The following is a 23,174-nucleotide window of genomic DNA, read 5'->3' on the forward strand; positions in this document are numbered from 1 at the left end:
AGCACAGTAGCGCATAATTGCTCGAGATATAATAGCACATATGTGTGGTGTATGATTCAGGGCAACTTCCAGTTTCAAATGATCTGTGTGTGTGTGCCAAAACGCCTCTGGGTGACAAATAGCTGCTAAGATGCTGCTCTAGCTCAGTCCGGCAGCCTTTATCGTGTTACCTCTATCAGGTTATTACCATGAAAAGGCAGTGAACGGTCAGCAGCGGCTCGGAGTTGTGTGGACTAACACAGATGAGTTCAAATAAAAGACAAGAATCCGGTCGATGTGTATGTTTATTCCGCCTACTCTATCTCCAAGTCCCCGCGCCGCCCCCCCACCTCCTCCTCTTCTTCCTCCTCCTCCTCCTCCTCCTCCAACATGTGGCTCCACACTAATGCGCTATGGTGCGTATTACCAAGGATGCATGAAGGCAGAGGACAGTACGCGCCCCTGGATGCGAGCAGCTGAAGTCGCAGCCACTCCACTCCATGTTTTGCCCTGCCCTTGTGCGCTCCGCTCGCCGTGCAGCGTGCGTCTCCGTTGCATTTCGCCTCTCCTCACACCAACACGAACACAGGGCGCTGCTGTGTGCGCGGGAGAAGTTGTTGGCACAGAGAGCACCACATAGTCACTGTCTTCTTCTAACGGATTTGTCCGAGCTGGGAGCAATAGGACTCACCGGCTTCTTTCTCGTTTCGAGGGGAAGACGCGAAGCTTTTGCAATGAGGTGGACGGACCAGAATCTAAAGTGAGGAGTGATTTTTCTTTTTTATTTTTTTTTTTTAGTCTTTTTTTGTTAATTTTGTTTAAATGGACATCTGACATCCCGCTCGCTGGAGAAAAATCGCTCAAGCAGCCCTTTTGGATTTCTCGTTTTTTCTCTGACGGAGCTCGTATTTCCCTGTGAAACACTATCAAGGATTTCACTGATGTATGCGATGTGGAGACTGCAAGTCGCCTTATGTACTCTGTCGGTGCTGCTGTCCCTGTCATCCGGTGGTGAAAGCAAAGCGCGGAGCTGTAGCGAGGTTAGGCAAGCTTATAACGTTAAAGGATTCAGCCTCGTCAATGTACCTCATCAGGAAATATCAGGTAGGCGAAATTGACAGATCATCACTGCGCCCCCCCCCCCCCCCCCCCGCACCCTCCTCACCACCACGTGCCATGTCTTGTTTCCCCCACAAATTAAACAATTTGATGGTGATCGCCACACGCAGCCCGAACTATGTGATCTCCCTTCAAGCTGTGAGCCTTTAATTCGCCCTCTTACTAACATCCACTCATATAAAGAGCATCCAAGTAGAGTCGAGCTGTGCATTATCAAAAGTAGGAGTCTGTTTGTGCACCATGACATAGACTTTACAAAGCGTTTGTCTTAATTCTAACGTGTGTGCAGTCGGTGTGTGTGTGTTGGGCATATTGTGCTGTAAGTCATGCAGCAGAATGGAACTGTACGTCAGATTTTTTTTTTTTTTTTTTTGTCATGTAAAGGTCAGCATGATCCTCTCCATTTCCACATTGTTCAATGATGAATCACAGCAGGCTGCATGTCATTCATTATCTTCCCCTTAAGTAGACAGAGTGGATTTAAGATCCAGAAAACAACCGAAATGCTCCACCTGTGCAGCAGCAACAGTCACATTGCTCTTAAGATGTCTTTCAAGTAAAAATCCCACTACCCCGTCCAGTTTAAAGTGTTCGATTTTACATTTCAGAGGCCATATTGAGGAGCACACAAACTTCACTCGCACTCCTGAAAGCCCACATGTTGCCTTTCACCTCTTTTTGACCTTAAAAGAGAAGCGTTGCTCTCCTCAAAGCGGCGGCTTCACCCACAGGTTACAAATTGACAGATTACCCATTTACTGTGCCAGCAGCACTATGAGAGCCAGAGAACCAGATGAGGGACCTTGGTATGCCACTTACTCACAGTCAGCCAAATCTGAGATCCTTTCTAAACAGAGTTGCTTAAATGGAGACAGTGAAGGACTTTGCAACAGTGGCACAACAGGGTATGTTTGGAAAGTGGGTGCGTACCTGTTGCTCGCATTCAACAGAAGATCATGGAGCTTGCTGTGTTGTATTTGACTAAATAGTGAATGCTGTTTACCAGTAGGGGGCTGTATGCACTCAGCACGAAACACTCCTTTTTGCAGTGTTTTTTTCCCCCCTTTCTTTTCGATATTCCTCAAGGCTATAGCTTAGGTTTTAATTCATGCTCTTTGGTACAGCAGAGATAGGGGGTTTTATTATCTCTTGTGTGGTGGTAATCACATTTATGGTCAAAGCAGGAAAGGAGATTAGTCAGTAAACATAGTCTGCTTCATGAGAGGGAAGAGGGGAAGCAGAGAGGCCTGAAGTTAATCCCTCTATTGCCTCTTACAGACAAAATAGAGATACTGTATTGGTAATTGGCAGTGTCAGGCAGTAATGATCATAGAGCCGCCTTATGTGCTTTTAACAGGGTTTTGGCTGGATGGGACTTTGATAGTTTTGTAATGGATTGAACGTGTGTAATTCTGTGTCCGCATGTGTGAGGGATCCTTGCATCATGAATACACCGTAGACCAGTTTCATTGAATAGTTATCATTCTGTGTGGAAAGCTTAGTGCACGTATCGACCTGCCAGACCCTTTTCAAAGTGTGTCAAATGATGTGGACAAAAATCTGACTGTTTACATGGTCAGAAAATACAGAGTTCACGAGAAAAACCTGCGCCAGGCTGTGGTGAACTATGTAAGAACAAAAAGAAAAACTTTGTTTCCACACTTGCTCGGCTCCAGTAGCAACATTTAGTTTACCAGCTTCTGAAAATGAGATATTTTCAGCAGGCTGCTCAATCCAGACACTGTGGTTGGAATACTTAATGTGCAGAGTCTTTCTTTTCTTAAACACTTACATGATATGCTTTTAAAAGCAGTAATTCAGTGCTGCTGCTCTATTATTTTCATTTCATTAGTTGCTTCTGACAGAGCACTGGAAGCTCAACAGACACGGTGGCTTCTGATGTTAAGCCCCCCCCCCCCCCCCACCCCCTTTCCGATTTGTCATCAGTGTTGTTAAGTGATTGAATACAGCTTTGTTCAGCGGATCCAAGTATTTGAACTTTAGCCCAAAACATGTTTTGAGTATTGCAGAATTTCTTGTGTGCAAAGAAGGACAAGTCTGCTGATTCAGTCAGACCTTTGCACTAGTTTTCTAATATTGAAACATGGTTCATTTCACAATTTTCGGTTGTCTGGTTTGGAACATTTTATTCAATCCTATTTGATTTTATTGTACTCTGAGACAGCATCTTGGACTTCCCTTGTGCAGCTCTTTTTTTCCATTTAGCAGTTCTTAGAAGAGTGAAAATCATGTCGTTTTCCAGCATTTGAACAGAGTTATTGTTGGCGTCCACCTCCCTGTGGTAATTGGACAGGTTCCATTTACCTTAACACAAGTTCAGATCATGTCAAATATCATTTTATGAATTATTTGGATGCACTTTAATTATGTAGAGGCTCGATTGTTTATTCTTCTATCTCGTAACGTCCCTCGCCCATGTGGAACTTGGGCAAGTTAAAGACAAAGACAGAGGTCTGTTGGCCACATTATAGATCAAGATGTTTTATGGAGCTGTGGTTAAATCCTAATTACAAGTCATGTACAGCCTGTGCACTATGTGTAATTGGATTTTGTTGTCTCGGAATAACCTTTGCATAAATACAACAGAAGTTAGATATAGGCCTCAGGAGATGGGGTAGTAGAAAGCGCTCAATTATGCCTAATTAGCTATGCTAATACAAATGTGTGGTAAGCTGTGTGAGCAGCGTTAGCACTCATCCCTCCATCATTTGCTATGTCATGCCACTGCTATTCCTCTACATAGATGCAAAGCACACAGGTTTAGTACTTACTGCAGAGGTGGCTACCTCAGTTTGTAAGCTGCCATTTGCATAAGCTAATTATTCTTGACAGCTCTGTGCCATTGACGAGCTGAGCTACATTATTTAAGTGGTGACAAACACCAACATATTTATACAGATGGTCATTTTTGCATATATGAATACAATGGGCTCATTATTGAATCCATTCTTTCATGTTAATGAAACCTAAATTTAATCCAGTTTGAGTTAAATAAATTGAATTATTTTTCTGAACATAAAGAAATGCACTTTTTTTTTATTTGTGGTCTCAGATCCTTTTGAATGAGGACATTCACACGGCTGCTATCAAAATTCTGCAGGCCATCCATTATTGAAACGTTACAGCAGTGTCTGAATGAGTCTCACGGGCTTCAGAGTCATAAAACTTACCCAGAACACAAAGATCCCGTGAAACCATCGGAGCAGAAATCCCGAATTGATGTTTCAAGGATTACACGAGGCTTGGCCATTTCTTTGTGGCTTTTGCTGTTTGTTTTATCTAAATCCATAAAGTTGTTGTTGGAGGATATTTTTCATGTGCTTGCCTCTCAACGTGTAATGACCCAATATTTAGAATTTTTTATTTATTTCTTTTTAAGACAGGTGGGTGGACTAATAATAACCCCTCACGATTATGACTATTATGCTGGCGGAAAGCACTTGGTACACACTCACCTGCTGCTTCTGACTCCAGATTTCCGTGTGTGGTTTCACCATGAATGCACGCTCAGCAGCACTTCACTTCTGTCATACAGTGCTTGGCAAATTATCATCATATGTAGCTTTATTCTGGGATTGAAATAACTGTTTGGCTCTGATGCAGACATAATTTAATTGACAGCTGCCTCGGACAGAGGTCGACCATACTACCCACTTCATTGATTAAAGTGTGCTACTTTCTCTTTCTTGCCTAAGGACTCTTGAATGCTTGAGCTGGCTGACAGTGCAAGAGTGGTGGGAGGTAGGGGTCGGTACGGAATATCTTCATGGCTTTAGAGTACTTTTCATACAGTATGAGGTCTCTCGGAAGAGTGCCAGTATTCTTTGCGAAGAGCAGGTGGGTAGGATGGAGTGCTGGTGCTCAAACACACTACTGTATGAGAACCTGAAAAAATGTCTGAAACCGCCTCGTGGACAGCTTCATTAAGCTGCACCAGGTTTCGCTTGTGATTCCTCCGCTCTGTTGTCGTCAGCGTACCATCGCCTGCCTGGTGTGTCACACAGCCGTCAGCCAACAATACAGCCTGCCCGCGAGGATCGCCCCTGTGTGCACGTGTCAGACGTTAGTTATAGTGTCACACACGCACAATGCTGCTTGATTGTCAGCCCTTTGTTCACAAACACAACGGCTTCAGTCAGGCCCTGCCAGGGAGCTCTCACACAGAGGCTTTGCTGTTAATATCAACATCTACTTACACAGACTCGGGATTCTCATGGGTGGACTCTGCTCTTTGCTACGGCTTTGAAACAAAATCACTTGATGCTGCAGTTCCTTCGAATGCAGTGCCTGAGTCTTATATTTCCTTTCCCGAGAATAGCAATTACCTTTGGGGTTCATCTGTAGCAACTTTAAAGAACATTATTTGATTTCTCTTAACAGAACAGTTATTAGCTGTTACACAATCCAGCATAATTTTTTCCTCATGCGAATTCCTGATGCTGCAACTCTCTCTGTTTATCACTGTGATCTGCACTTGGCTGTTCGCGGGCTGTGAGATGCATGCGGTTCTCCAATTCCCTTAAACGCAACCCAGATACCAGAAATCGTTACTGTTTGTACTTAAATGAACATTAGGACCGTTGTGAACCTTCTGTGTACGGCGCAGTTGATATTAACGACACTTGATCTTCCTCGACACTGACATCAATGTAGCTCTTAAAATACACCATCTTACAACACATATTAGCATCTAAATGTCAGATTCTCATGAGGCTGCCTAAGATGTGCTTCATCAAAACTCAAAAACAACAAAATCTTGTACTGACATGTATTTTTAACCAGGGTTAAGCCCATGTTGCTCTCTCATAGACACGTGCCTCAGATTTAATTGGATGAAACTGCGAATGATTCAAGGAGATGATACAATTTACTCATAATTAAAGGTGTAAGTACAAACTATTATTGTCATTTTCCCTTAAGATCCCATTGTAGGAATCCACATTTCAGGTTTGAGGCCATATAGCAATATACAGTACAGACTGCCTGCCTCATCATTTCTGTCAGGAGTTTTAAGTGACGCAATGTATAGCACAGAGAACATGGTGACACCCAGTGGGTAATCTTCTGGTGTCACATTTCTGCATATTGTCACAAAAGTATGTAATCAACAGTCTGTTTGTTGCACTGATCTATTTTTAATTTACCGTACATGTAGGGCATGTATGCAAAATAAATCTGGGGGTAATTTTAGATGCGTTCGCAGCCAGATGTCTAATCACTAAATAATGGAATGACATGAGACCTTTAGTGAAAGTGTGGGAATACCACTCTAAAAGCCCTTGCCTAGCAAATATCCATATAAAAATTCTGCGGGGCATTTTTTCCAAAGCCCATTAAGATGCTCTTGGCTCTGCCAAACTGGAAATAAGTCTCTAGCCAGCCTGTATGCATCTTCAGAGAGAACAGTTAATGAGATGTGAGGGAGATTAGGCTGTGTGTTTGTGTGTGTGCATGTGCGTGCATGCGTGTGTGCGTGTGTGTGTGTGTGTGTGTGATGGGGGCTGGGGGGGGGGTTCTGTTTCCCTCCTTTAGCCTCTCTTTCCCAGTCTTTCTCTTGCTTTGCATCCCTATTGTGGTAGAAATTGAAAAAAGCATTTTGTTTTTCATCAGGCGAGACAGATTGTGCGCACGACACACTCAAACGAGTTTGATTGTGAATCCTCCAGCTGTACTGTCCCCCCTTTTGTCAGATTTGGTGAATGAGAATATTTGACAGTTGTCCTGACCTGAAGAATGTGTCAAGCCTCTGCAGGCATTCATGCCTGAAATGCATATGGATATGGAAGCCTTCCTTAGCACCAAGTATGGTGTTTTCTGAGTAGCGTGAAAAGCCTCCGGCTAGTGTAGGAGACTGCTATAGCACTTTTTCCAGTTTTCAATCAACTGCTGGCCTAAATCAGTAATGGAGGGTGGGATTAAGGATCTCTACCCTCTCAAGCCTTGAGAGGAACTAGAAAATAATAACAAAAAAAGTGAAAGGATGGATGTGATTGTATGTTTAGGGATTAGAAGAGAGATCACAGAGAACACGCCAGGAAATAAACAAATTTAGGCAGTAAAAGAGAGCATACAGGCATGGAGAGCATTCTTGCCTAACCGTGTGTTGAAGTGATGATTCGAGGTGAGAGGAGCTCTGGGATGCAAGGAGGGAGTCAGGTGGGATGTTATCCATCTAAGTTTAAGGGATTAATGATCTCTATCACTACATGCTGCCTTTTCTACTCGTTTCTGCAAAAAGAGAGGAAGCATTCGTCTCTGATTCTCTCGTTAATACATTAAAGAAAGAAAAACTGCCGCAGGGAGGCATCAGAGGGAAAAACCGCATGTGGTATTCCTCCACCAGAAAAGTGTCTCCCCTGGGATTTTTCTGTCTGTGGGTGAGGGTGATGCAGGAATGCTGTTGAGGGCGGCGGGGGCGACATTGTCACATCAGTGTTGACATATGGGAATAGTGGGTTGTTATGAGTGATTAAAAGGCAGTCCTCCTACTGATGTCTATGTCGGGAAGACCCTCAGGATTGACCTAAAGCCATAGAAAACATACTGTTTACTACACAGACAGCGCTAATCACTTCATCTATTTTCACCCTCTAGCCAAGAGGGCGTTTTGTGGTTTTCCTGCCGTTATCCACAATGTATGTTCGAGAACCAAGGCCCTCTGTTGTGTTGGCTACGGTCTTTCGTTTTGCCCACAGAGCTTTTTTGCCTCTGGAGGCTCGTCTCTGAATAGAAGTCCCAAGCTTGACACCAATGATAAGGCTTAGAGAGATGTGAGGCACACAGTGCTTTGGGAAAACCCATGCCATATCGAGGTGTCAAGGATGCAAATATATTTCACGCTGGGGACTTTTTATTTTTGTTTTTCAGACACAGACAAGTACACATGGCTGAGGTGATTTGCTAAATAAGCCGCCCCTCGGAGACTTGGAAGTAAACAAGCATTAAGCGCAGATAAACATGGTGTGCCAAAATTGTCATGGAAACATCAGATGCTGTCAACAGCTGCAGACAGTGACGGTGGCATTGGCTTTACAGGCTTGACAATGACACTGTTGTTGTGTGGAAGAAACATAGACAGTTTCTATCCCTGAAAGACCTCCGCGGTGGTTTCTGTGAAGTGAAACCACGGGGTGTTTTTGATGTATCAAAATCAATAGTGCACATGCTCCGACATGTAGACATTTTGTAGTTCAAACAAAGCCACAGCAGTACATCAATGGCTACCTTTAAGGCCTGTGAACATCTTTCAGGACTCCAAATTTAGCAACACTTGTGCCACTGAATTCCTGAAGCAGGTAATTCAATATGTGGTTAGTTACACTATTAACTCTCTCTTTTTTTTTTTTTTTTTTTACCAGCTGGGGATAAAAAAAATAGCAAGAATTGAAAAAGAGGTAAACCTCTGTGTGAGGTCACATGGGGCTTCTTTAAAGAGTAGTAAATAGTAAAGCTGGTGATATTCTATAATTTTGTTATTGTCAAGAAATCCCTTGCAAAGACCAAAACCAAAGGTCCTCAGTACTTTCTGAGTTCCGCAGCATATCTGCAGCTGTCACTGTAAATCATTAAGAACAGGTCACAAATATATACTTTCATTTTAAAAACATTTCCTTAATCCAGCTGGGTACTGTAGTTTTTATATTGGAAACTTTATTCAAACAGAGGCAAATAGTGGATATGTTGGGGCCCATTTTCAGTGATTTGTTGCCCTTTTGAGTCTTTACATCATCAGCACTGTATTCGAATGAAGCAAAGGTGTTACTCATTGATGCCTTTTTAAAGGTTTTTGGATAAAAATGGAGCTCTATGGCACAGAGGAAAAAGCTCCATCAGACTGTCTATGCAGACAATGCGTGTGGCATCGATTCATTGTTGGTTGAGGTCTTTTTATTGTTTTAATTATGATTGCTTTTATCCTGTAACACTGTATAAACTTTTTTCAGAAAGTAAATTAGTCAATTTATTATACTCTCTATAGATTCTGGTCCCAGTCTGCAGTTCATTGGAATAACAGTTAATTTATTTTTTTTCCAGAGAAAATCAATTAATTCTGTCCTCCAGACCTAATAAAAATCTATGACATTACCTTGTAGTCCATTACCCAAAGTGCAAAAGCAATGTCACATTCTCTCCAATCTGTGTAGCGCTCCACCTAGAAAGTGAAATGAACTTACGGCTGAGTGGAGCGTTGTGTTTCATTCCTCTTGACTAAGAAATCTGCTTACTGCAGACCGTCTCCGCTGGTCATCCAGGATTCATAGAACTGTTACATATGTGCTGCGGCTCAAGATGTGAATGCATTCCTGAAAATGGGCTAAAGCTGGTGCTTCTGCTTTATTGCGTGTAAATAGGAAACAGGATCAATATTTACACAATTCATACGCACTATTTTCAGAGCTGGAAAGATGGATCCTAATCAGAACACAGCGTGCATGTAAGATACTCAGTGACAAGAGTGAGACCTTTTCGCTTCTGATGATGTGTGGGTGATTTGTGCTATCTTTTGCCCTGCAATAGCGAAGGTTCTGCGAGGGTTCAGTTCAGGAGATTCAGCGATAAAGAAAAGAAAGGCTTTGTGCTCTCTGTAAGCTGCCTGCGCGAAGCCGTGTGTTGCTTCTATTTCTCTCATCTCTAATAAATGAGCTGTGAGTCATATGCACTTGATCACCACAACGTTTGCAAATACGGCAACAGGACAACCGTTTCAGCCTAATATTCTGTGGCAGCATAGTGCAGTATTTGTGTAAACTGTGCAATCAATAAACTGGTATTCAGGTTCAGTAATTTCATGTCAGCAGCGCCGCAGTAGGCTTAACAAGAGAGTTCCAGCTGCATGGCTGCCTCTCTTAAGTGAATAGATGATAATGGCTCACCAAGTAGCAAGACAGTAGAAAAGCACAGTCCTCAAAGTGTACAGATTTGTTGTCAGTTGTGTTTTCAAAGAGCTGTAGTTGTTAACCAGAACAAGACATGCAAGGGAAGCATGTTCCAGTTCTAAATTAGGAAATTTATACCGATTACATGAGTTCATGACCCAGTTTAGTGTGATCTCGTTTGCAGCTTTGAGGTGGAGAGACTAATTGGAGATCTTTATTATTTTTATGTTAATGCAAAAATGTAGAGGGCTGATCTTAACCTGGGGTCACGTTTTCGGGGCTTAATTATAACATTAAATAATAGGCTTTGCAGTGAAATGCCTTCTGGGATATAATGACACTCCCATATGTGTCAGGGGTCTGCCCTATGCTCCTTAACCCTGTGCTGCCTCATTTCCTTTTTACTTCGGTTCAGGTCCTGTATTCCTTTTTACCCGGTGATCTGTGAGAGCCAAAGGTATGCTGATGTTAATGGATTTTATGATGATTGATTCCTGCAAAAATGGTAAAAGGTACATTAAAACTTTGACAACACAATATGAGAGAGAATTCAAAAGAGGTTTTGCAGTTGAGATATTAAAAATGCTTCTTTATCTTCTTCTAAAAATTCAGTTTGCTTAAAAAAAATTGTGCCCTATTTTATGACGGAGGCTTTTAGTACTGTAGCTCTGTATAACTGGGTGTGTTCTGCATGTATGACGGCCCGCATATTGTGTTGTTTGATAAAATTGGCTTGTAATGAAGCATGTTGGACATGTGACTCGCAAAGTGGTACAGAATGACATCAGAATTCATCTGGAACTAAAGAAGTACAGCGGGGTGAACCAACAGATCATTTAAATCACCTTTCCTTATCGCTGATGAGAGTGTAGAGCAGTCTTGCACGAAAAGATATCTATGCTCACTAGGCTCACACCGCTGACTTGAATGGGGCCACATAGTGCATCCCCAGGGAGCCTCGCCGTCATGACAAATGTGACGCGCTCATATTTATAACCTTAATGTCGGCAGAGGACCAGTTTGAAGTCTTGTCGTTATGAGAACGTTGATGACGCTTGAGAAAGAATACGTATTCGGTGTCATTAACTCAGGCTCTGTTAGAGAGGAGGTGCAAGCGTTTTGGAAAGGCTTGTGGAGATCGATGGGCTGACGAGCTTACGTCTATTGTTTGCATCTTTTGGAGCCTGGAATTTCTTCATGTGTCAAACGAAACATCTGCCATTGTGATGATTCTTGGCACATCCTTGTTCTTTGGCTCCTGGAGGGTGCTAGAATCTGAAAGGAAGCCAGCCTCATCTCTTGCTCCCAGAACCCCGCTGTTTCCTGTCCCCTGTGTAAGCTGCCGGTAAATGAGTGGGCTGGTCATCTCACACCCTGGGGCTCTACCTCGGGCTCTTCAGACCACCAGCTGCTGTGTTTAGGACTGAGTCATGCACCAGTTAGCATGATGAATCCAGAGCATGAGTGCAAGGCTTTAACCCCACCGTATGTCTCCTCCTCTTTACTCCTAGCTTCTAATATTTAGCAAGTCTGATGAACTTTGCTGGAAAAATGAGACCAGATATAGTGGTGCAGTAGTTTTTACCAAACATCTTGTAGGCAAGAGTGAGCTAGATTTTTGATCTGTTCTTTTTAGGGATGTCAGCGATTAATCACCCTGGAGAATATGATCAGACCAGTTTGCTTGATCCTGGGACACTGGCTCCCTCCTTGCGTGTGTCTTCAGCTGCTGGACGTCTGCCGAATTTAACTGCGCCATACGTACCGTGAGCAGTTGTGATTACAGCTTGCGATGCAGCCTGTCATAATTTTCATTCATATTTTCAGCGTGCATCTTTTATAGCACAAGACTGCAGGGCTCGCGAGCAGGAAGTGATGGTATTGAGTCATTCTCCTTCAGAAATATTAGGTTCCAGGCCACGTAAAGCTGATAGTATATCAAATCATTATTTTTATTTTTCAAGTAGCTATACATTATAAAATGTTTTCAGAAGCATAGTTTAGTGTACTGTTTAGGTGTAGTATGAGAAAGTTTGTGACCCGGCCGCCATGTTGAAAAAGCCGAGCCAAAACCAAGCGCCGTCCAACCTGCAGTGCCTCATGCACCAGCTGCACCTTTCAGTGGTGACGGAAAGTGACAGCTTTTGTGAATGACAGTCAGAGTGCAAGGCTGTGGCTACTTCCTGGAAGCACAGTGTAGACCCATTGCCTAATGAACTTGTTGAAACTCAGTCAGTTGAAGATGAGATTTGCGTGTTCATTTTTTTTGCCAGCGCTAGTTTCCATAGTTTCCATACGAGAGTTGCGGCACAGTTAAAGGTGTCGCCTACTTTGATGACATGCTGGACGTTTGAGTTCTCTTCATCATTTCACCCACAGCTCCTCTTTTTCTATTCCTCTCTGCTACATTACAATGATCCACCACATTTTTATTACAAGGATTTACCTTGAAGACACTGTGCATATGACTCACCTTTCAGCATGCAGACATGCTCATGTTGTTAAATGTTAAATAAAGTCGTCTGACTTTTAATTGTGATTTTTATTTCTCTACTTGACAAAGCAATTTGTAGACTCCTGTCGTTTCATTCACACAGGAATGGATGGGGGAAGTGAGAGCCTTGTATGGTTAGTCTCATCTAATTTATGTCCTCCAGAATTCTGCTTAATCAATTTGACCATTTATTGAATAATCAGGGTCAGTAATTTCAAATGATGACATTATTTTCATTTTATTTAATACATGATTCAGATGTATTTTTTTTATTTCTATTCAGTGTATGATTCTAGTACCTCATTCACTTCATGTTTAAATGAAGCTTTAATCAAGGAAAAGCGTATTATGTTAATCATTAAATACTTCAGAAACTAGTATTTTGGCTGGCACAGTACTCACAAAATATAATTTTTCTTTTCCCTAAATTTGACAGTATGATATGACTGTGATTCTCATGATCTGTATGATTCCTGTAATATACAATACACCTCACAAGCTGTATGTAACACTTCCTCTCAGGGCTGAGATTTCTACATTCATATGCTGTTATGTTCTTATTTCCACATACAGGGTTCACCCCAGACTCTGGCGTGAATTTTGTTTGGAAATTTGGTCACAGGTATTACACATGACGAAGGCATGAAGCTATACATTAAATTGTAGGTCTGCTTGAATAGACCACATGCATGACTGGAGCAAGCAGCCATGAGCTCCGCTGACGTGCTTGACTTGTACGGCAGCTTGCCTTTGACATTTACCACAAGAGTCTCCAACCCATTCGCACGCATATTGGTCTCAGATACTAGGTGTAGAGTCAAGGGGCTGCAGAAATGCTCACTAAAGCATTAATGCATATAAAATGGAGTTAAAATTTGTAAAGGTGCACAATTAAGGTGTCAGATGGGAGGAAAACTGGGGTTTATTAAAAGCTCAACATCTCTAACACGACCAGTAAAGGGAGTCGCTTCAGCAGGTGCTCATCAGATTTCAAAGAGTATCTGAAGTCGTTGGACTACAGTTAATGTAAAACCTGATAGTCACTGGATGGGACGTGATTTAGGGCCCAGAGACTTCCAGGTCGATACTGTGTATTTAGGATACATGCTGGAGTCGTGGTTGATTTTATACATATTAAAAAGACAAGCCGAAAAACTGCTATTTTAGTTAAGAACATTGCTGATGTGAACAGCAAAACTTTGGGGTTGACTCAAAAGTTGAAGGTGAATTTCTGCATTCCTGTCATATTGGAGTATTAGTCCTCTTCTGACTTGAAAATAGCATTCACGTCAATATCCAAGTCGTGACTGAGAAACAGATTTTTCTGAAATCTCCAATATATCCGACTTGGCACTTATTGATATGGAAAACCAAATAAACAAATCAGATGTGGTGGATGAAGTGGTGTGCTGTCAATGCTCAGTGTTTGAAGCTCACTTCTGCTGAATTCCCTGCAAACTGATGTCCACTATTCTGGTTATTCTGTTGGAAGAATACCATTTTCTACACATTGTGCATGTCAATAGTGTGATGTTCCCATGTTTTCTAATATTTTTTTTACTTTCTCACATCTTTGAATCATGGTGCATGCCTGCAATTTGAGATATTTCCATTTCATATTTCCAGCTCAGTAACAGCTTCGTATTTAGCCCAACTGGTTTTTCAGGACAGAACCTGGCGTGTGCAATTCTGTCATTGTGCGAAATGGAATGCCTCCAGCACTTACCATCTTTGGGGAAATTCAGCAAAAGATGTTAAGAGGAAAATAGAGGGAAAAAAAAAAACAAACTATTTTTGTGAACTGGAATTTCAACCCAAACAAAACACCTGTGTGTCTCCTTTGTAATATGAAGGCACACAGTAAAAATACCTCTTTGATTAAATACATCCTGAATGTACTGTAATTAACGCTTAAAGAAATCAATCTTCTTAATATCTACCTGCCGTGCTGTCGGTTCACGCTGATCGAAGCCAGAGCTCATAATTGTAAACAAAACAGTCTGCACCTTGTCATATACAGGCAGAGTGCGTTTATTTCCACCTGTACTGCTGTCATGTTTCAAGCATCAGATGGAAAGGAGGGCAGAGTTGACATCCGACTGGCAAGCGTGCCATAAAATTATGAACTTGGAGAAACTGATTTTATTCATGGCATTAAGTCTCACCTCGCTGCTTCACGCCACACTGCGAACCATATATTTATCTATCCATTACTGTCGCTCTATCTTCCAACTCTGGAAGTTATTTGAAAGTTAGAAAATGTTTTAGCAGTCTCCAAGTGTGGTAACATATGGTTGGAGCGATTGTGGGAATTATCTGTGTCATCTTCTTTGGACATATTCAATTTGGGTCTCAAGCCCCAGAGGAAATAGTTGAAAGTGGGTGATTTGGGTGATGGAGAGGGGATCCAGATGGCAGAGCAGCGGTAAGATCAATCGAGTTTGATGCATTTTTCCCACTTCAACATCCAGACAGATGTGATTTAACACAGTAATTGGGTTTACTTCCAGTTCGTGGATTTCTGTTGACAAGTAATCATACCTTAGAAAAGCTTGTGCAAACTTGCTTGTAAAAACTCATAATCATTCATTATTTCTTCTGTTTTTTTCCTCATTACAATTCATTATTGTTAATCATCTTCCCGGGCTGAGCAGGCGATAGAAGGCAGCCTGTTTAAGGTTTTGACTGAATATCACTCAGGCAGCAGTAATGATCGTGTTTCCATTCAGGAAGCATCCAGTGTTTTCTACAATCCAACCTACTTATGCCAAGATTAAAGTGAAACCAGCACATTTGGCATTTCTGATGGAGTCCATTAATCGATTATCAAAATAGCTGCTAATTAATGTTCTGACAGTCATCTAAAAGTTGAAAATGTAAATTTTACCCCAAAAATGTCTGCCTGCTGGAACACTATACATTTTTCAAAAGAACAGCACACTTCCTGAGGTTTATCATTTAGTACCTCAACGTAAGATCTAGTTTCCAAAGGTGCCATGCTGCGTCAACCACGCAGCTTAATTTCCCACTTGTCATGAATGAGGAAGTCCGTCTAATGGTCAGTATTTGTCATTCCTGAACCCAGTTTGGATTGCAAGAGATGATGTGATGTACTTCATCACAGAAAGTAAAAAGTGCCCAGAGAATCGTCTGACAGTTGGTCGCCTACTTTTGCTTTGCATTTTAAATATGACTCACTTGTCCAGATACGTCCAGGATGCCTTTGATTGCAGGAATTCTTCATCGTGCTGATTTTAAAAGTTGACCTTTAATCAGAACATACTGTATCATCTGACAGCAGGAGCTGTTGATTTTCCCATATTCTACTCATAGCTGTTTTTTTCCATTTCATATAACATTACAGGGTATTCATACAGCGTCATTCAACAACCTTTAATTCTCTTTGCGAGTGTGATTGAGCTCCCTTTTGCCCTCTAATCTAGGCCATGTCAGATGAATAAAGGGCCCTTTAAATGTGTTGCAACCCACATAAAAAAAGGGCAGTCATGGCCCAGATGTGTGAGGGGCCTAAGCTGTGCCTGAGTCAATAGATCTCAAAGATAGAGGTGTCAACCTTTCACAGGAAGCCGAGGCTCAGCCAGCCTTTTAGCTTTTACTGTCCAGTATGCTGAACTTTGCTGAACCGTTTAGAGAGGAGAGAGAAAGTGAGAAGACAAAGACCAGGACTGTCTTCTAGAGAAATTCTTGACTTTGACCCTCATCTCCTTGTCACATAAGTCCAGTTCTGGTCTTTAACTTGGGCTCTTTTGCCATAGATTTGCTGGTTATACTCACATATTGCCACTTTTCAGCACCTTAAGTGATCTTGACCACAGAGAGTGCTGTTCTTCAATAGACAATACCAACACATAAACCCCAAAAAGCAACTAACTATAATTTTCTCTTGGATTAATTCCTATATATAAATGAATATGAAATCCCTTAATTTGCTTCCTATGTCACTCGGATCCTTGAATCTCGGCCTTTTATCCATCCCCCTCTCGGACTGCAGAACAAAATGTGATCATGCCTTTTCTGTTTTAACACCAGCCCTCTGGAATCAGTCTGCCTCAGATATCAGATTTGCTCAATCTTTAGACTGTTTCAAGCAGCCTTTAAAAACATTTTTTTTTTTTTATAAACAAGCCTTTAATAGATCTCCACTCTGGGCTTTGTTTTTTTTTTGTGGGTTTTGTTGTCTGGTCTGTCTCATTGTGCTGTGTTTTATATTGAATTTTATTTTTACCTCATTTGTTATTCATTTTTCTATTTTTGTGCATGTGAAGCACTTGATGTAATTTTCAATTTGTAATTGTGTGTTTTAAAAAGTTAGCCATATAGATAAAGCTGTAATTACTATAGTAAGAAAGAGCTTGTAAGAAAAAGATGGAAGGCATTAAGTGTGACCACGAAAAAAAAGGAACTTAACATATACTTGTACAATACAATACACATGACTTTTGGGGTGGGTGATATGGGTAAAGTCCTCTATCAAGATATATGTAATTGTATTTCACAATATTGATATACTGTTTTATTATTACCAAATGAATTAAATAGGAAGCGCTTACACTGATTTAAAAAATTTACAAAAATCCACTATTTCCACAGATAAGTCATTGATTTGTGATGTTGCCCACCTTGGCCCAATTCAAACACAGATATATTTATATATATAATGTTATGAATCATCATATCATCCATATGACATATGTATGCCTGCAGACCAGCAGCAAACAAAGTAAACGAGTGTGTGTTTGAATATAAAATGCTGTACAACAATTCTTTGTTCACAGATATTATACTTGGTTTCACTGTTGTAGAATCTCTAGTGTGTTAATTGGATAGCAGTTTACCTGTTGGAATATAAATCAATATTGAATGTCTATATTTTGATCAGAATCAGTGCTAAAAACTGGGAAGTGACTTTTAGCGAAACTGAACTATAGCTACTCAACTGAATTGAAATGTCAAGAGTATGGACCTGCTTCTGCAGGCCTGCACCCTCAATTTAAGGCAATGAGTCTCTGAGCACATTGGTGCTCCGTAGCAGCCTGGGCCATAAGAGCAGAGAGGAGGCAATATTCCAGAGGCAGTTCTGAATGAGACTGGAGCTGGACTGGTGGTAGATCAATGATAATAAATGTGATTCATTCAAGATGCTTCCCTGTTATTGAGCTTGGCTCTGCTATGGTGTGAGGACCCCACTAACAAGCAGCGATCTAAGATATTGTGGAATCAGATTAAAACAAATCCTGATTTTAATCAAAGTGAAAATTGCATAATTATATAACACTTACCCTACACACTACACTTGGCTCTTTCAGGCTCTTACAAACTTGGAATAAGACTCACCAGCTCGGAGTACAATAGATGCTGCTCCACTCTGCAGAAATTAATTACATTTACTGCATCACTACACCTTTTTATGAAGTTTCAGCATGGCTGAATAACATTTTTTTCTCTTGACTTCATGATCTGTTGGCTTTTTTTTGGCATGAAGCACTGGCGAGAATGTCCTCCCTTTATAAATGCTGGCAAGAGTGGTCAAGGGATGTACCAGATGGCATGGTCCATATGCAGTTTGCCCTTTGGCCAGGTAGACTAATGAATCCTTTTGGGAGTTAATCACACTGTCTGGCATCAGACTGTCCATGGGCATTGAACCCACTCTTTTCCCGCAGCTGGCCTAATATATTCTGGAGCTTTCACATTTCCCTGCAACATATGTTTGTAGTTGAGGGGATGAAATTGAAAAAAAGTCTCCTTCCCATTTTAATCTCCCAAGCAGAAGATTATGAAGCAGTCAAACTGCTCTATGTATCTTTTGATGACGGACCCTTTTCAGTCAGCTCTTTACTTGAGCTATAGTGGTGTTTTTGGACTGGAACTTTACCGTATCTTAAAGTGTTTATCTCCAGACAAATCCAGCGACTGATTCATGCGTTGCACTCGCAAGCGCTGACGGCATCAGTGCAGCGGCACAATAGACCTGAACACATTTAGGGACTGAGTTGTATTTGATTAGAACTAGTTTGGAGGACTTTTTCGTCCAAGTGTTTGTAGTTGTTTTGAAAAGTGGAAACACATGACACTGTATGAATTCAGCAAGAAAACTTAGTACTGACCTGGCAAGAGACATGTGGCACCATCAGCTCCATACGTCTGATTCAGTCCCCAGTTGGTCCTTTGTCAGCAGAATGCAAACCAAACAAGAGGATTTAATGGGGTTTTACGGAAGAAGAAGATGAGGCTTGTGATTTTTGGAGAAGATCATAACAGTTTTATGTCTGAGCACCGTATGTATGTACCATTCTCATGAATGATGTATCCTATGAATTGATGAGATTTTGGTGGTCAAAGGCCACTGTGACTTAGATTGTTGCTCTAAGTGTCTGTCAACATTATGGTATGGATGCCTGCAAAGACCTTTTTGTTAGACAGTGAGATCTGTTTTGTTTAACCAGAAACGGCTGCTATATCGCTCTTACCAAAGCCACCAGATTCACAGAAACAGTCATTCTATCATCATGAAATAGACTTCATTCAAACGTGACAGAAACACGAGAAAACCTTTTTGGTTCGTCTTTCACTGTTCCAACAATTAGCACCAATTTTGGTTTGGTTGAAATAAACTCACTGAATGGGGAGAGAGAGCGGGCAAAAACAGCGTTGAAAGCCAGAATATTTTCACATCTATCTCACACATTATGACCGGAGATTTAAATATTTTGAGCTTGAACAGATTTTCCCAGTTTTAAACAAAATAAGAGGAGGTTTTGTGACTTCTGTCCATCATGCAGTGCATTCAGTGCATCTGCTGCAGCGATGCTGCTTTTGTTCAGATCATCTTTTAATCAGATATTCATTTTCACAATCACACCAACATCTCATAGGGTAAAATGATGATGCGATGATTTTCTATATCCAAAAGGTCAAAGGTCAGCTTTATCATAATGTTCTGCAAAAACACTTTTCTGGCCATTATTCAACACCTTAACTCAGGAAGAGAAATGTAAACTGTGACCATATTTCACATTTGGTTGGATGCTGAATCAGTGACACTAATCTTGGGTATCCACCTTGAAACTGTGGTAATCGTAATCTTTTTTGCTGCCTGGTTGAAGATGTGTGTGAAGCTTCCACGTTTTACAATTTGTAGCGTCTTTGCAGCATCATCCATATTTGAAGCACTGTAGTCACCACAAGCTCATCAGTTCTGCTGATTGAGCTTCAGGTGATTGTCGTCGCACCATGTGATTGAGCCCTCCATCAGTCCTCTGTGCTCCTCTGAAAAAATAGCCTCAGCATGAAGACAGCATGTTTCTCATTGGAGATTATTCACTGGAATCATACATGTCAAAGTGATAACTGTCGCCAAAAATACACTCAGTACCTTTTTATTAAGTCCCTTCAAAACCATGAATTTAATGGAGCATTTGGAGTATATTTTCCTCCACATTTCAACAGATTTCTGGACAGTTATATTCTCAAAAGCACGTCAAAAAGTTTGCGTGTGGTAGATTGATCGATCTATTGTGAATATTATGTATTTATGGCACTAAGATAAGCACCTGAGAGCTATGACCATTATCACCAGCCTCACATCGGACAATGTCCTGCTGTCCATGTTTATGTTTCTTTAACTCTAGATTGATTTTTGGTTCAGGATAATCAGTCATCCAACAGTACGTATTGTCTTTTTCCTATCTATTATCACCTCATTTCCTGCAGTTTTTATCTGCTGCAGCGTCGTCCGCAGCTGTCTCACTCCTCGCTGTGGGCTCCTGTGCCATTTCATTCATGACCCTATTTTGGTTGTTACTTTGATGAAATAAACCACTTTTATTTGTGTTTGGTTGTTATTTTTTTTAATACATTTGTATGAAATGAGCCAATAGGACATTTCCCAGAGAAAAGTTTAAGCTGAGCTGTTGACAAAGAAGAATAGTGCAGCAGTATGCCGAGTGAGATGGGTTTACACCCTTTACTTTTTATTTTGATTATTGCATTAAATCTTCGCTTAACTTGATCTACCACGTTGCAGTGGAAGCCTTAGGACCTCCTTAACTTCTGCTTTGAAGCCTTTTCCTCTGCTCTTCCTTTGAAGCCTTATCTTCAGTTGGCAAGTGACTGAGACCAATCGGAGTTCAACTCGGTGCTCCGTGACTATTGAGGTCTCACACCTTGTAGCACAACAACACAATGTACAGACCCACCTGCTGGCAGCCATTTAGCAGATGACCAAGCAGGACAATTAATGAGCAAACACAAGTTAGGGCTGCACGTCCCTGTGTACAACATGTGTCCACTATCTACTTTATTTCAAGATATAAAAGTGCATTTGATCTGAATTGAGCCATTTTGAGTCTTTGAAAAAACACGTGTCTTTTCACTGTCTCCCCTTTCTTGTTTGCTGCTTCTGCTTTCTTTCTTTCTTTCTATAGTAGAAGCAGAAAAACATTTCAGCATTATGGCCCAAGTTTCGTAAACATGCCAGCATGCCATTCATTCCTCCCAGCCCCTGCTATTTTGCGGTAAATAATAATGCATGAGATTTTTCTTTGGCAGACTGTTTTTATGCAGTAAAGCAACACATTTTAGAGACCTCTCCGTGAGCGCTCTTCTGAACCTATACATATACTCTCCATTATGTCTTAGCTTTCTCTTGTAGTACTGTATGAATAGAAAAGAATGAAACTCTGTCTTGCTATCCTTCTGTGATTGCTGAAACATATATAACACAAATATAACAGAAATGCAGAGTTAATTCAAACATATATTAAAACATATACTGGGTGTTTGTGGATTTGTTAATATAACCTCTCTGAAATCTCAGGTTTACATCTGTGAAACTAAATCAGGTGTTTGGGCCGGTGCACTGACACCTAATGCATGCAAAGTTTTTAAGATATTTTTGAAATGGGCACCTTTTTCTTGGGGACATGGAGTGTCTGGGGCAGGGTCCAAAATAGGGTCCAAAACAAAATGTTTAGAGCTATTGAGTTGTTTTGAGCTACAGCTCATGATGACTGTCATTATGGATTAATCTGCTGATTATTCTCTGCATTGATCGGTTGAACAATTGTGACTGATGCAGTCAAATTTACCCAGAGCCCAAAGTGACACCTTCACAATGCTTGTTTTGTCCAACCACTAATACATGTATAGCTTGTTGTGGAAATTATGACACTGGAGACTTTGTATACAGAGCAAAGTTGTAACATAATATCCTAAAATGACAAACATACATTTATAATGTCAAATGTGCATAAATTTGAAAAAATAAAAGAGAGAATGACAAATTTTCCGGAGTGTTGAAACGAGGGCTGTCCAAATTGATGTGAAAGAGGATGTTTTGATTATTCCTTCTGAAAAAACACACTTGAATCATTGGAATTTGAATATCTATTTTTACTTATTATACCCAGAAGAAGGAAAACCAATACAGAGAGCGAAAGAGATACACGCTACTCGTATTACTGTATTTATTTCAACATAGACATGTCCTTTAAAAGGTCTTATTACCTACACATTACAAAATACACAAATGAAATGATGTCCTGCCACGTCTTCCACGTCTTCTGGAAGATTGCAACTTCCGATAATTTATGATCTGATTATGGACCCTTTTTTCCTGTGATTTTGTGTCCAATTGACTAATGGAGGAAATTGGTTGAAATTGGTTCAGTATTGTTTGACAGCGCTGTAACGAACCCTCCAAACCGGGCTGTAATGTAATGCCTCCAGGCGTTTGTGCATCAACTCCATAATTTTATCTTTGTAAAGCACACAGCAGTCAAACTTGACTGAAACAAACAAAAAAAAAACTCACCAAAATCTTTTCGGTTCATCTTTCACTGTTCCGACAATCACCATCAACTCTGGTTTGGCTGAAATAAACTCTTAATTCACCAAATCAGGAGAGGAGTGAGAGAGAGTGGGAGAACATCAGAGAAGCAGTGGGGGGGGAAACAGCGTGTAGAGCCAGAATATTTTCAACTTCAACATGGGAATTATGTCCACCTGACATTATGACGGGAAAGAATGAAGTATTTTGGACTTCTGCAGATTGTGAAAGAACGGTAATTACTGGAAAACGGAAACTCTGGTTGTGTGACTCTTGTCCATCATGTGGTGCATTCAGTGCAGCAGCCCGGGCCCACACAGCAACAGCTGCTGCGGTACTGCTGCTTTTCTTCCATGGTCAAATATTAATTTTCACAACTCGTTGACGGCACTAGTCGCCCCTTTAGGCTCATGTCAAAAACCTTGCAACAGCATTATTAAAGGGGCTACTTATGTGGCTGTCTGGAGTTTGTTCTCTCTAATGAAATAAAATGTTGTTGGCGTGAAAGCACAGTCTTTGTATTTGTTGGGAGAAAGGGTTCCCCTGTCTTGTGCATTTAGAATCAAGCAAGCAAAAGGGTACACAAGGAAGCGTACAGGCAGAGAAAACCTCGCTGGCAGTCCTCCCCTTTAGTGCATCCGAGGCAACTCGAATCTTTTTGCATGCCAGCGGGGCATTAGCTTCAATTGTTGGGCTTTACCATCACATGGCTGCTTTACCAAGTGTAGGCGCTGCTGCCATTTTTAATGAACTGCTATTAGAGACGAAGGATAAGAACTTACTGCATGATTGCAGCGTATGCCTTGCGTATGAAACCCCAAACAAGCGGAGAACA

At 41.1% G+C, this 23,174-nt stretch overlaps 1 protein-coding gene across 2 annotated transcripts in view; it reads left to right on the forward strand.

The window, feature by feature from the left end:
• Nucleotides 1-397: 397 nt before the first annotated feature.
• LOC143320502 (glypican-6-like) overlaps nucleotides 398-23,174 on the forward strand; it is a 142,455-nt gene continuing 119,678 nt past the window's right edge. Inside the window, exon 1 of one of the 2 annotated variants that reach the window (XM_076730217.1) lies at nucleotides 398-1,083. In XM_076730217.1, coding sequence (XP_076586332.1) covers nucleotides 921-1,083 — 163 coding nt within the window. In that variant the 5' untranslated portion in view covers nucleotides 398-920. The remainder of the gene's footprint in view (nucleotides 1,084-23,174) is intronic. The other variant, XM_076730227.1, reaches the window with a different exon arrangement.

The sequence above is a fragment of the Chaetodon auriga genome, chromosome 1 (genome assembly GCF_051107435.1).
Source record: "Chaetodon auriga isolate fChaAug3 chromosome 1, fChaAug3.hap1, whole genome shotgun sequence".
Classification (NCBI taxonomy): Eukaryota; Metazoa; Chordata; class Actinopteri; order Chaetodontiformes; family Chaetodontidae; genus Chaetodon; species Chaetodon auriga.